This window comes from Chelmon rostratus, chromosome 13 (genome assembly GCF_017976325.1).
Source record: "Chelmon rostratus isolate fCheRos1 chromosome 13, fCheRos1.pri, whole genome shotgun sequence".
Lineage (NCBI taxonomy): Eukaryota > Metazoa > Chordata > Actinopteri > Chaetodontiformes > Chaetodontidae > Chelmon > Chelmon rostratus.
In genome coordinates this window covers 20,985,897-21,001,667 of record NC_055670.1, presented here as the reverse complement: position 1 = coordinate 21,001,667, position 15,771 = coordinate 20,985,897, and the positions used below count along the sequence as shown (strand labels likewise).

Here is a 15,771-nt window from a genome sequence, read left to right as displayed (position 1 = left end):
AGAAACATTCCTCTGAGATTCTGGTCCACGCTGACATGACAGCATCACGAATCATAGATTTATTGGCTGCACGTTACTGCTGAGATTCTCCCCTACACTGAACTCATTGTTATAAACCCAACCATCAAAGAGGAACCACTTTGATGCTGATGTGTGGTTTGTGACATGGCGTGTTGTGGAAGTAGCTATTGGAAGATGGTTGATATTAATTGGCCAAATGTGCCAAATATGCGCCAAGCAATATTCCCCACACCATTGCACCACAACCATCAGCCTTAACCATGGATCTGAGGCAGGATGGATCCATGTATTTATGTTGTTCAACCAACTCCTGACCCTGGATTAGAAAAGGTTCTCGAGTCTGTGCGATGTCTGTATACTCCTATCAGAAGCTTTGGAGCCTGGTTGCTGATACCTAGCAGCTGTCACTCAAAGTGGCCATGTCCATAATTACACATAAATTTAAGCCTTAATCTAGATTGAACCAGTATATTGTATGAAAATTCACCCCCTGACCAATTTCATGAATGGATAAATCAGCTGTGGAGACCAAAATGATTTTTTGTACCAGGTTGTAAACATGTTTACTTCTCTTTTGAATTTTAGTCTAGGGGTCTATGGGGATTGACTCGCTTTTGGAGCCAGCCTCAAGTGGCCATTTGAGAAACTGCAGTTTTTGGCACTTCCGCATTTGCTTAATTTTTCGGCCCCGGATGCTGCCGCTTGTGTCAACCAAGAAGCTAAGCTGAATGGTTGTTGTGAGAAAAAAAAACTGATGTGTCGCTCAGTTCCTGTGGTGCCGCTGCACTCTCATTCATCATTGTTATGTTCTGCTAGGCAGTGGCTGATTGGCATGCAACACCTAGTGGTAAAAGTCGGTAGTACCGGTCCGGATTTATCCTTTATTGGGCTTAATATCATTTTGACTGACAGAACTGCTGAGGCTGCTATATGTGAAAGAGGTCAGTGTTTTCTGAGATACTCAAAGCACTCGTCTGACATTTTGTCATTATATCATTATATTGTCAAAATCACTTAGACCACATTTCTGTCCTCTTTCAGTGTTTGGTCTGAACAAGTTAGCCTCTTGTCCGTATATGTGGTCTTTTATAAGTTCTTCCTAAATTGCTAGTCACTGAACTTATGTACAATGTGCATTTGTAGATAACTTGTAAAACATGAAGAGACGAGGGTGAAAGCAGTCAAAAGGGGACAGAATTAGTGATGACAGGCCAGAGACTGAGAGTGAGGTGTGTTCCAGAGGACACCCTGTCTGTAGGTCACCATGACCGCGCGAAGACACTTGTCTGCCGGCCAGACCCCCGCTGCCCCCCCTCCCTACTCACTGGAACATTGGGCTTTGCTGTCGCCTGTGTTTGTGTGTGTGATTGAATGCTTGACCTTAATCCTGACATTGCAAATATGTGTGTTTGTGTTTCCTCTGTGAAAGAGAAGGAGCATGCCCCACACAAAGATTTTGGGAGTTTGGCAGGCAGATTTTGATCTCAATTTCACCTGTTTGTCTTCTGCTTTTCTGCACACAGACTCTCAACCCTACTGTTTTTGCCGTACTGCAACTGATGCTCAGAATCACTTTTAATCATAGCTCAATTAAAATGTACCAATGCCCTGCACAAATCCTCAGACTTGCCAGCAAATAACTTAAATAAGTCATCACTTACTCAGCTTTAAAGCTGCGACAAATGCTCCTCTTCTAACACAGGTCAAGTGACCGAATTAGATTCTTCACCCCTCTATCAGATCGCAGTCTTAATTCAAGATCGAAAAGATTCAACCTTGTAGTGAATTTTAGCTCCTACAACTCCAACCATAACAGACACAATCAGCACCTGCTTGACTTGCCACTTTTGCTAATGGAAGACAACCTGTTTTGTATACACATGCTCACCAGGGAGCCCACACGGCCCTCACTCCCCGGTGCCAGTTCCCCAGATGGGCCCCCGAAGCCCCCAACCTCCCCCACACACTCCCTGACCTGGCATGGATTCCTCTGCCTGGTGCCAGTTTGGTGTAGGCAGGAGTCGGTGGGCAGCTGCTTCTTTTCTGCTCAGCCACCATCAGGCTCACACACACACACATGCGCACACACACACACATGCGCACACACACACACACACACACACACACACACACACACACACACACAAACAACCATGTCAAACTCATTGCCCAAGAAATGTTTCCAAATGGCTCTCTTGAACTCCTGATGAACTGAAATTTAATCTCTCGTGCTTTGCTTCATCTCATCTCCTTGAATCTGTCTTTTTATCTCTCTTGCACCTCACGGTTAACAGAATAAATTGCCTCCATTTGGAATAAAAATGGAAGCTGAATATCAGCAGATTCACAGCATGCACAGATTACTGGAGCAGCAGTTTCAACGCAGTGTGCTAAAGGAAACCGAAAGCTATCAGAGAGCTGAGGTGACTTCAGATTTGATCCCGAGAGATACATTTGAGTTTAAAGGGAATACAAGACAGTGTACTAGTGCCTAATGATATCTACAGACATCGCCTGAGGTTGTGGCCTTCATGTCAACCCCGTTAAAGAGACGTGCACACACACACACACACTCACACTCTTCACATTGGGGTCTGAGAAAATGTGGCACAGTGCTCAGAGACAGACTTGTTTTTGTCTTCCAGCAGAACAGGCAATGCCTTAACCTACTTTGTCTGCATCAGTGCCATTATCCTGACAGCTATAGCAGGTTGGACTATGTGTGTGTGTGAGAGCGAGTTTGTGTTATGTGGATATTGTAGAGGGAAAAAAGATTTTACCATGTCATGAATTTTGCATATGGCCTGGTGTGTTTTGCCACTTTGGCTGGCTGGCTTTGGCTTTTCGGAGACCTAGACGTCTGGAGACTGAGGATGTGTTTGTCAATTATGTCTTTGAATAAATGCAGACTTTAAAAATTCATTCACAGAGACAAATAAGGAATATATATTTCTTATAAAGCATGCTATCATCAGTCTGAGTTTGTCTTTGTGTGTCCATCTATCAAAGCTAATGTTATCATTCCAAATATTCATCTTATGGGTTAATGGTTGGCACATTGTCAACTGCCGAAACTAGCAGCAAACAACACCAAAAATATTTAGATTAAATCAAGGTGACACCAAATGAGTCTGGTTTTCGAGTATCTCTCCCTAAATTGCATGGAAACAAATAGGTGGGCCCTTAAGCTTGGTTTCTAACCAACTCATGAGATAATTATTTCATTTTGTACAATCCACTCCTGTCTCACAACTACCTGCAAGCAATGGTGCATCTCCCAGGGGTTTTCACTACCAAAACCACTATTCAACACTTTGCATCCTTGCAGACTAATACTAAAGCATCAGATGTGCAGCAAAAGCAAGAGGCAGACAGAAACATGGCTGTACGTCCCAATGCTCACCTACAGCCAACAGTGTGGAAATGCTTTACCAGAGCAAACATAGATTAGTTTGTTTCTTTGTTATGCCATGTTAAATAGACAGATTTAAGGTAGTTAGAGAAGGAAAGACTCAAGCTATACCTGCAAGAAAACTGGGGCCTTGTTATTGTAGTCAAACAGTATCCCCAACTCAGACATTGCTGAAGGTTTAGTCCAATCAATTCGCAGCTCATTTGTAAACAGTCTCTCAGAACGAGTTGAGGACTCTGCCATTTCACCTACCCCCAGGTTGGTCCCAACTGCTTAAGTTAACCCTTTACTGGTTGTATTTGAGGCAAGAATTGATTTTTGTTATGGAAGAAAAAATATATATCTCCCAAGATTAACTGACTAGTTGACTACTTTTTGGGAGTTGCATAAAATTGGCTGGTGCAACACATCAAATATGATATCCGTTCCCTCAAAGATTACCACTGCAATTGGTCAGAGTTGCAAATTTTTATGCCAAGTCACCAAAGTTGAAATTGGACAAGTCCTTATATCCATTTTATGTTGGAGAATGGAGTATTACAGTTCTCTGAAAGCTACATCGTAAGTGCTAACAAGTTGCTGTTACGAACAAGCAGAGCAAATTTCAGCTTGTTTGATTCTGACTTGTTGTTGCGTGTTTGTGGTTTCTGTTACCTTCCCATTCTGCTATTTAAGGCAGATGTCTCACGAGCTTAGTATATGCAGTGGCACAACAGACAGGTGAAAATATCAGCAGACAGTTCTCTGAATTGTTTTTCAGCTGCCGTGCTCAGTAATAAGTCACATTATCATTTCCATTAGAGCTAGCATGGGGTGCCACATATTCGATGTTGTAGTCCTTCCAGTGTTAACAATTACAGATTTTACACTAGTTATCCTGAAGTTGTGTCGTTTGTGAATTTACAGTATGTCTGTTTATGTGCAGATATAAAGACAGACAGACGGATATTATGTACATTTGACTCCAGCCATGCTTTGACCTTTCACTTCCTCTTACACTCACTTGTTAATGCAGAGGTGTGTTTTGTAAAGGCTTTTAAAAGCCTGAGCAGGACCATATGAATCCAGAGGAGTCCTCTGGAAGCTATCTATTATGAATGACCACTCCAGGGTTCAGACCTTTGCTTTGCACTCACAAGGGGTTTGTTAGCTTCTGGCCAGCAACACCACCATGACCAGAGGCGGGCCTTCCCCTGTCCGGGAAGAGGAGTTCATTACAGCCAAGCCCACAGCCTAATGGCTACAGCATGGCGGTCAGTGATAGACTGTATTTTACCACAAACTCATTTAAGAGAAGAAATAGATCATGGTTTGTTGTCTACAATCATTCGTATCAGTTTTCTGAGTTGTTTGAACTTGCAAGAAGTTATTGAGAAGAGACTTGGACATCTGGAAACATCAGTTCAAGAATAGACTCCCCTTCAGTTACTGGTATAAACACCAAAAACAAGCCTCCACAAGTGGAAATGTCATCAAACACAGACCATTGTTAAAGAACTGGACAAATGCCAGAGTCACCAGCTCTACACCAGAATGAAGTAGAACATGTTCTTTTCCATAACTTGTTTTTTCTCACAGTATGAATCTTTAATCTTTTAATCTGTCTTGCTTATACCTGAACTCATCTTTCTTTTTGATGCTGTGCTCCATTTATATCTACAACTGTCTTTACTGTCTTAACTACCTCTATGTGTGTTTAAATCCCGAAGGAAATATTGATGAGCCCCATTTTAGGCAGGTTGCTATAATCTGCACTGCACATTAAGAGTTTGTGGGTCTAGCTTTAGTGCACAGGGCCATTCCTGCGAACCATGTGATTTAAAGTACACAGGGATCAGTGTGGTAAGCTGACATCTCTCATAAGTTCAGTTTAGCATCGCCGACAGCTAATGGCCCTCTGTCTGCTGCAAACTCTGAGCAGACTGGGAAGGCATTACCATTGAGACGGAAGGAGAGGGTGTAAAATATGAATGAACGGAGCTCCCCACTGCAGCTCAAAACATCTCTTTGTCTTCCCTTTTTAAGAAACTGTTTTGAAGCCTTCGTGTTATGAGGCCTCAGAACAGTTAACGGTTTATTCTTGGTATGGGTATCTTTGTAGAGCTTGTTATGCCATCAGATTGGCAGCTTGAGGTAAACTTGATATCTGAGGACAGGTGAAATGAAAGGAGTTTGTATTTCGCTGCGTGCATTTGATTTGCTTATTTCAGTTTGTCTTTCACACGGAAAAAAAAATCCAAGCCAGCAAAATTCCGAAAAAAGCCAAATGAGAAAAATGCTCATTGGTTGCATGTCTGAGGTGGGATTGAGAAAGCAAACACAGGAAGAAGCTCCTGAAGAAGGTCCGATCTGCTCAGATCCCCCGTCCAGGTCAGAGCTCCATTCATTCTCTGGCTCAAACTTGAAGTTCAGGCCTTGTAGTTGTTTTTTCTCTGGAAATCTATTTGCAAATGACCTTATAGACCAACAACTTGGGGCATTTCTTGACAGTGCTGTTATTATTACCATAAAGCAGTCCATTTATCATTTATTTCCAACACTGGAGGCAATGGCCTTTTCAAACCTGAAACATAGCAAAGTAGAAAAAATATATTTCTGCTACACAAAATTATGTTCTTTCTTCTAATCTCTTCTTTTTTCTCATGTAGTATAATTGTATAATTCTACCTCTTCAGACCTCGTTTTCAAATAAGTCAGAGTAAAAGCCATCACTCTTTGGTTGAAGAGCTTGCAGTCGGTCGATATAAGCGACTGGTGACAAGCCGTCTTTTTTTTTTTTTTTTTTTTTTACAACATTGAGCCTGACCTCTGTGTGTACGTTGATTCCTGAGCACAATACAGTTGCTCCAAACATTTCCTCATTTTGAATGTTCCTGAACGGCTTTGGTTAAATGATATTACACGTTCTGTTTTTAGGTCTTTGGTCTAAAGATGTTCATCTTATGTAAAAGCAATAAAATGCTTAACTTAACTTACCCATTTAATATGAGTTTGCCCTGCCTGTGCTTTCCTTTTTAACATATTTAAAGAAAATGGAGTGTATTTACTAGCTACGCAAGAGCAGGTCAAAGACAGCAGACAACACTGACCGGTAACACAGCTGAGAGCTCACGACTCTCTACTTGTGCTGATCTGTTAAGCCTTTGAAAATATTTTTTAATAACCTCACGTCTGTTGCATGTATTGGCGAAGTGAGAGAAGTGGCAGATTATGCGAGGGAGAAAGTACAAGATTTTGGCACGCAGTAATACTTTTACACTGCAGCAGTGTTTTATAGCAGTATTAAATTTAGACATCGGAGCGCACTAAAAGGGTGGGTTCTCATATTCTGCATCAACTGAGCATGTCCTGATTGCCATTAGGAATTCATTGCATCGCCTGAATCTGTGTTTTTATTAGACAAAGAGAGATATTGGAAAAGGTTATTTTAGAAAGTTTAATGATTGTTCTAAATAGAAATTTCAGATTTAGTGTCTGTATTTTGAGAGTCCCAGTGATGCTAATCAATGGGGAGGCAGAGAGAGAGGGAGAGAGATGTGAAGGGGGGTTGAAGAGAGAGTGAGTGAGAGTGTGTATTATAAATAACCTAAATCAATAATAAACGACACAGTATCTCACATATTTGGAGTCGGGTCTTGGGTTCTCAGGGGAGATGGATGAAAAAGGCAACCCCCCCCCCGTCACTGTGGAGAGGAGGGGGATGACTGGAGCATAGGAGGGTATAAAAATAAGAGTTGCTGTCTTTTTTTCCCTCTCCCGGGCATGAACCAGCTTGTGGTTATGGTTGCATGCAGGCTTGTGTGTGTGTGTGTGTGTGCACACGTGTGTACATTACGAGGCGGACACGTCCATTACTTATTCATCAGTCCTGTCTGCTAGGCTGCCACACTGTGTATTTCAGCATGCCTCGCAATCATTATGCCACATGCATTATTTAACGCACACGTGCACGCTGACTTTGATGCAGATAGCTACATGAGCTATTTATCTGGGATATGCTCACTTATCGCCTTGTCTGGTTCTCTCACTGGCAGTTGCAAATAACTGCAGAGGCCCTCTTCCACATAGACATTCATTGCCTTTTCATTAGGTCACACAACACACCTGCACACAAGGTTTCCTACAGATGCTTTCATTCATGTCTGCAATGACATGTCTGTATGTGCGGACTCCACCGACGTGGATGTAATTTGAGCTTTGATTTGTCTCAGATGTACAAAGAGAGGTTAGACTTCCTATGGCTCGTTGGCTCTTAGAAAACAGATCTGAAGGTTGTGCCACAGCTCACTGGCTTGACTTTTGGTAGTTGGCTTATGTCAATATCGCTTTTTGGCACAGAGTCACATGCATAAAGATCTGGATGCGCGTCTTAGTGAGACAAAAATGAACAGCAGCAAAAAGCTCCAGCTAACGGAAACATTTTGAAACACAACATGGAAGAAGGTTTGAACCATTTATTCCAGGGTACAAGATCTTCTGTGCGTTTCACATGCTTGACATTCTTTGTCAGTGTTCTCTTTGTCTTGAAACTATTTTATTTGTTGTGAGTTACAGTGTACAGAGCATTGTGCTGGATCACATTCATGCCAACTGCTGTACTTACAAACAAATTCACTTTGATTGCTTGCGTAATATGCAGCTCATCTAAACAGGCCCCTGTGCCTTGTTAGCAGTCTTTAACAAGTTTTGTGGATTTTTCTTTTTCTCCTCTTTTGTAAGCTCTGTCATGGCCAAAAAAAAAAAAAAAAAAACATTTTCAAAAGCTTTTCCACGTGTCCCACTGTTCATTTTTGTTTGCCAAGCTGCCGCCTCGCCGCCGCTGATCTTTGACCATGTTATTCGCCGTCTAACCTAATGTTCATACATTGATTTTTACCGCAAAGTTCATGTGGTGCTCTTCTGCTTCGGTTTCACAGTCTGGTCACTGCCCTCCCTCCCCGATGGTGATTCTCCCTCCTCTAAAGAGGTGCTCGTGTGCGTGCGTGTATGCCATTGTGGTTTGCACTCGGTAGCGTTTGCTGTTATCAGTGTCATGGCTGCATGAAGCTTAGCTAAGCCGCTGACGTCAACACCATACAGCAAGCTGATAACGTAGACTTTTATCGCAGCCAGGTGTGTGGGTGTGTTGTCTGATTAAACAAAACTTGGCTTCCTGGATTCTACGCTGAACTTCAAAAATAGCTCCTGCAAACACACACAGATGCAGTAAAACACACAGACACACACAAATTAGATTAGGAAATGCATACAAAAATCAGTGCATTTATATGAACTTAGATGAAGTAAATGGATTTCTTTAACGCCATGTAAACAAGCAGCCCAGTCACCTTTTATTGAGAGTAAGGATTCAAGAGTTATGTTGATACCTTTCTATATTTTGAATAGATTGCCCATTTCTGTTTCACTTATTCAGTTAACTGACCTTTAACAGAGTCTTTACATGTGTACAAAAGTTGGGTCAGTGTGTAAAATATGAATAAAAACAGAATGCAATCATTTGCAAACAAACTCTCTTTCCAGGATGCTCCTTTCATACCCAATCATGATACTATCACCTGTTACCAATCAACCTGTTTACCTGTGGAATGATCCAAACAGGTGTTTTTGGAGCATCCCTCAACTTCCCCATTGAAGCAGATATTTACAAAAATCAGTTAGGTTGATCAGGTCAGACATTAAATATATCATCTTTGTACTGTTTTCAGTTGAGTATATGTCAAAAATGATGAGCACATTATCGCCATCTTTTTTTTTTTGGAATCAGGGTTGTACTATATGCTTGACAAAAACATAAGTGAATGCATCATGAAGAAATGAGTGACAGCAGTGGGATCAATAGAAAGGTTATTAAACTGTGCCTCATATTACAACACAAGTCTGACTTAAAATGACACTGAAACTAAGTGAATAAGTATAAATAAATCTGTTTCCTCACCTCAACACACTGACAGACGGTTCAACTCCACAAGACTCTGTAGGTATCTCCCTCACTCTCGGGTCAAATTACACCTTAATCATTCTTATTAGATTCACTTTGGTGAGATTGCAAGAGGTATAATTAGTCAGGATAAGTAAAAACCCCTTTGTAGTCAATTCTTTGTAAAAAATATTCAGACATGATTTTCTTAAAATCTCTAAATATATCGCAGTAGCAAGGAGAGATACCTGATTGTTTTTTTTAGATCAATCAGATTATGGCATTGTGCGTAATTTTAGGATATTGATCTGTGTCACATGGGAGTTGTTGTTGGGTTGTCGGTGCTTTTCTTTTGCCGTGCCTTTGTTGCTTCTTGCCTGTCTTTTGACTCTCCTCTGCCTTTAGCTTTTGGGTGCATTCAATATTCAGTGATTCACATATTCTGACAATAGCTTGTTAAAGTTTTATGTAGAGAATTTTGAAAACAACCACAAGGGTGGTATTTTTTTTATACAGTTACACACTCGTCAAGTAAACCGATATTCATGCTGCAGTCAGTCCAATACTGCCTGTTTTATGCACTCCTGTTGGCTGAGAATCAAACTGCCCATTGATATGACAGCAAGACATATGTCAGGTGTCACCCCCAGAGGAGCACTTGCCGCTGGTGGACTCTGATGCCACTCGATAGGCGAGTCCTTCAACCGCCCTAATTGCTCCTCATCATCATTCAGTCCAAACCACATCACTTACCTGCAAACACTTTTCAGGCATGCATGTCTAAATCTGTCTCTACTCTGATTCAGTTTCGCTCTTTATTGTTCTCATTTTTCTTTGCAAGAATTTCTTATTGCTCGCATATTTTTTTATTTGTCAATATTTTGCTAACTGCTTCGATGCGGCTCCCTAGATGTTTCTTTTATGGTGCTTTAAGGCTTCCTTCTCCAAATTGCAGCCGTCTTTTGTAATGCGCCTCGCTTTTTAGAGACTTTATTTAGTTGTGGCTTTAAAAATGTAAACAAGACCGACAAAGCATCCAGGCAAAAATTGCTAATGTAGAGGAGTCAAACAGGATTGAGGTTGGATACTGAGCCCCAGCTGTAAGCAGCGTCTAGTGTGTGCGCAGTGGGCAGAGACGTGTGTGTGTCTTCAGTGGTTGTAAAGTGTTCCAGTTGCAAGGCCAAGCAGCATCCATTATCATCAAGTCAACTTCACAACAACTGTCTGTTCTGCTGGGCTGCTGGTGTGTAGGAGGGTTTTAGAGAGAGCGCATCCAGAAGTGTGTGTGTGTGTGTGTATGTGTGTGTGTATGTGTGTGTGCAACAAGTAACACACCAACAAATGTGAGATACAAAAGCACCAAGCTCTGAAAAAGCAGAGGTGGTTTGTAAAAGCACAGCGTTTGTCTAGTCAAATGAGAATGTGGTCACAATCTGACTGCCTCCTCCTCTACGCTGGTCGGTGTGTTCGCAGGCAGAGAGAGAGAGAGAGTGAGAGAGAGACTCCCATAAAATGCTCGACATGCCTGAGACTGCCCTCTGATGTCACTGAGAGAGAGAGAGAGGGAGAGAGAGTGGGAAGGGACGGGAGAGAGAGTGGGAGGGGACGGGAGGAACAGAAGGAGGGAGGGAGAGAGAGAGAGAGTGGCAGCCGGAGGGCAGAGCGAAGCACGTCAGTGAGAGAAACAGAGAAGCGGTGGAGTGAGAGACGGAGAGTGTGAAAGACAGGCAGGGAGAGAGGTCTGTTCTCACTACGAAAACCAGGTTGGTCCGCTGTGTTTTCACGCTGCAGTGGACTTTACAGCTCCGTTCAGAGTCGCACTTTTGGCTTCAAACACACACTTTGTCGCTCTCTTAGATACTGTACGCTGCACTACACACACACACGAACACACACAAGCGCACAACAACCGGACAGCACAACTGATGGGTAAGAGCTCCTGTTGTTATTGCATGTACTGTTTGTTTGGATAGTGTGTGTGGATGAAATTCTCATTCAGATTTCGCTGGTTTGTCATTGATCGTGTGTTTGTTGGTGCGTGAACAATGACTTTGTTGAGTTCTTGTGCATGTGCTGATTTATTGTACATTGTTTAGTCGGTGTACGTGTGTGAGCCCTGGGCTTTTGTTTATATAAACTCATTCAGCCTATGATTATTGACTGTGTGTGTGTGTGTATGCGCGCTCGCTCGAGGAGAGAGTGTATGTTTGTGTGAGCATGTTCATTTGCTGTGTGGGTGTGCAGCTTCGAGTAGTGGCAGTGTTTATTGAGTGGGACTGATGTATGGAGACTCTTGCTCAGCACCACTCAGTGCAGCCTTTAACTGAATGGAGCAGATGGCAGTGGCTGCGTCTGTTCCTCCCCACAGCTTATTGTGCGCATGTGTGTGTGTTTGTGTTTGTGCCTCTGTGTGTGTGTGTGTGGGGGGGGGATATGTATGAAAGTTTGTGTTCTTGTGCAAAATGAGGAATTTCATTGCAAAAAATCAGTCTTGCAGAACACATTTCACTGTTGATTGCTCAGTGCTTGAAGAAAATGCAAATCATCTGAAATTTGAAGTTCTTACAAAAACGCTTGTAAAAATTTTGAGTAAAACCCTTTTCTGCTTGAGATTTCTCTGCTGGATTGCATTTTCTGCTCTTGCATCATTTGATAATAAGGGTTTTGTTTGTATTTTGGTCTGCGGCCAGTGCGCATGCAGTGTGACCATGTGGCTCCAGGTCTCGCTGCCTTGCTTTATGTGTTGTGTCTCTGCTATATGCGGTTGTATGCAGACGAGCTCGTGGGAAAAGGCCAGTTAAAGGTGTGGTCTATCTCTTCATACCCCCCTTAAAAATACATCATCCCTAAATAATGTTTTAACTGACTGCAGAAGTTGCTTTCCATGGCTTTAACGCTGACCAGCTGTCCTCAGAGAAAGAGAAAAGGGAGATGAAGAAAACAAAGAGGTGGTGACATACAGTACAGCAGGCTCCAGGGACGTGCAATGACATATATCAACATGCATACACACCCTTCCCAGGCTTGACGGTAAAAGGGTTGAGCTGAATGCACATGCGGGCCATGTGTTGAATTAGTTGCCTACCATCATTGGTCCTTCCTCCATCTGTAGCCCCACCCCTCCTCCACTGTCCAACCAACCGCTGGCCACAATCCCACCAGTCGCCATGGCGTTTGCCTCCCTCCTCTGCCAGCACCTGTGTGTGTGTGTGTGTGTATGTGAGGGGCTCACGGCTGGGTAACACTATGTCAGCAATTACTATTCATTCTTAATTTCCAGGCATTACACTGCTGTCACATTTTATTTTTATGCATAGCTTTGTTTTTATCACACACACACACACACACACACACACACACACACACACACACACACACTGCTGGCATTTACTGAATTTTAAATGAGAGTGCACACTCAGTTACTCACAAACTGCGAGTTAAACATGCATGGGGTTTCGTCTGAGTGCATAGATGCCTGGTGGGGCGAGGAGCTCCCTCGGGAATCCTGGTCTATAAATAACCCCCTCTGTGTGATCTATGATCATATCCTGATCATGGGAGAGGGGGATGAGAGGGGGGACAGAGGGAGGAGAAGAGTCAGCGATAGAGGGACACAGATAGTGATGGATGAATAGATGAGGGACAGGAAAGAGGAGGCACAGGCTGACATTTCAGCAGCCGTGTTGTTTGTGTCAGTTTCTGACGCGTTCAGCCAGAGTTTACATCATCCCGTCGTGCCCGTCGTAGGGAAACCTCACATCTCCATGGGATTCTCACAAAGTAAATGCTACACATTTGCACACATTTCCAACCTGCTGCATATATTTAAGTCGTTGTCATTCATAGAAAAAGCTGATTTTTACTTACTGACATTTTAGAGTTGCAGAGTTGCATCATATGATGACCATGTGAGGAAAAAGAACATGTGATTTTGTGTAGTTGACCTTTTCTTGAGCGTCTCTATATTGTATTCATTTACACAAAAGCACTTATGTCACCGACAATGCCAGTCCATATTGGGACCTGCTCGGCTACGCTTGCGGCGGGAATGTTTGTGTTATCATGTCCGGTGCTGTCAGGGTGAGTCAGCTTGTGCATCCACCTCTCCTCCTGTTGGCTCGGCACCATCCCCTCATGGCACATTCACAGAGTGCCATCCTTGTAAGCTGGACTAATTACTTCACAGGTGCCTGCACCCTGCTGGGTGCAGAATGTCGCCCTGTTTGTCTGCTGCCATTCACAAAGCTTTGTTTACTGTAAACACGCTTGCGGGGATCGTTATTCAGAGAGCTGCCATTGTTTCTGTCGTGATACGGCTGCAGCAGTGCTGCGATCCTGCTGGGCCGTGTCAGCTTGACCAGGAACTGTCAGACATGTCACAGATGTGTTTCAGATCTTTTGACAGCACTTTAAAACAGCCTTTAAATTATCCAGAGCAGAACTCTCTAACTAATTGCAATCTGTTTAGTGGAAATCACAGTTACAGCCTTGTACAGCTTAGACACAATGATTAAATAATTGTATAGTGTAAAAATAGTAGGTTCTGATAACTATTGATTTTGAAAATTTAATATATTTTCATATCTCATATCGTGCACCAGTTTTGCAGTCTGAAACAGCTCTGCACCCTGAAACCTTTGATCCAAAGTCCTCCCTTTTCATGTCATGTAAATTTAACCAAAAAGATTAAACTAAAGAAGTAAAAGCATTGGCAGGTGACTGAGAACAAGTGTGTGCAGTTCAGGTATAGACTGCAGTGTTGACACATTGACGATCCATCAACGATATCAGAAGCTCCTAAATACTTTTGTGCGTAGCCAATTTCACAACCTGCAGATGGCTATGAGACTCCGAACAGTGTGATGTGCCAGCCAGTGTGCTTAGCCTCTGAAGAGCTGGTGTGAGCAGTGTTTGCACCACCTTCCTCTTCCTCTTCCTCTCCATCTCTCTCCCTCTGTGGCCCTCAGCTTAAGGATAGGTGGCTGTAATGCCTTGCTTCAGTCTTGCAGCCGGCCATTGATGGCCGGTCTGTAAGTAACCAGCCGTGTTAACAGCATAAAACAAGTAGAAATACAATATTTGAATTTATGCACACACAGATTACAGCCATACTTCCAGAAAATATCATAATAAATACAACAACATGTGTATATTACTGCACATACACAAGTGTACAAAAAAGATTTGTGTAGATGCAGGTGTCAGTATCCATTTTAGTGTACTCTATTGAGGTGATTGTTTAATAACTTCATTGCTCAAGTCAAAACTGTGTTTGTTCACAGTAAAAGCCATAAATTACTTTTTGTGTATTTGCCCTTCATTTTCCCAAAAGGACTGTTCAGATTTTGTTGTTGCATGACGAAGCGCAGGAGCAGAATGTGTAAATTTGTTGTGTTGTAGTTTTGAGGGTGGGAACCCCATTTGTCTCTGCTAAGACAAACAGCCCTTGTGAAGCCTGTGGCATGCTTACTGAGTAAAGCACTTGGGGAACCGTACATAAATAGTGTGGCGTTGAGAGCGAGTGCTAGGCTAACTCCAGGGGCCAGCCTTGTCGATACAAGTCTGTATGGGAAAAAATACGGTATAAAAGGCGTTAATTGATGTGATGCTCTATGCATGTTGGCACGGTGGTGCAGGAATAGCCGGTGCCGGTATGCCTCTGAAAGGGTGGCACGCCCTTTGAAGTGCACTGACCCAACAGAAGGTTTTGTTTGACCTTGTTGTTTACTGCTTATTAAATATGTGTGTTAACAGTTAACAGGCATGTGTGTGTAAATGCATGCGTGTACGGCGAATGTGGGAGGTGGTGGGCTGAAAGTTTACCACGGTTCACTGGGAAAGGCTTTGTTTAGATAACACGGATGATTGGCACCAATTGTTTAGAGCGAGAATGACAAACAGTGGCGTTTTCTGATGTGGCTGTCTTTCTATAGCTTGTTAATCTGGAAGTGAAACATACAAGTTTGTAGGTCAGAGGTCCAGGAATCATTTTGATGCACATTTGCACACGGCTTCCTTGGTACACGTCTAACCTGAAACCCTGAAAAAGATTTTTTTTAAATGGATTAATCTGCATAATAAATGTTGATTTAAGCATCTGATTTTTATCGACATGATGAACACTGCATGTTTAGATTATCAACACATCACATGAGTGGGATTTTTGTTGCCTCGGTACATTGAACCCACGCTCTTTAGCCTTTCATCTTTTCAAAGTGAGTTTTCAAATTAATTTCTAACATCCAACATTTTAACAAGCCCTAAGAAGTACAGTGATACAATAACACACACACACACACACACACACACACACACACCAGCGAAGCACCAGCATGTCTGGCCCGGCCACACCCTTTCTTCTCTCCCTGCTGTCCCGTTGGGTGGTGTTAAGTTTCCTCCCACACTGAAAACCTGCCTGGTA

At 42.7% G+C, this 15,771-nt stretch overlaps 1 protein-coding gene across 3 annotated transcripts in view; it reads left to right on the top strand.

Moving 5' to 3' along the window:
* hdac4 (histone deacetylase 4) overlaps nt 1-15,771 on the top strand; it is a 122,658-nt gene that overhangs the window by 48,996 nt on the left and 57,891 nt on the right. The window contains exon 1 of one of the 3 annotated variants that reach the window (XM_041950206.1): nt 11,063-11,279. The exons of the other annotated variants lie outside the window; for them this stretch is intronic. Within the exon in view, the coding sequence (XP_041806140.1) occupies nt 11,276-11,279 (4 nt within the window). The 5' untranslated portion in view covers nt 11,063-11,275. Of the gene's footprint in view, nt 1-11,062; nt 11,280-15,771 lie in introns of those variants that run through there. 3 annotated transcript variants of the gene reach the window in all.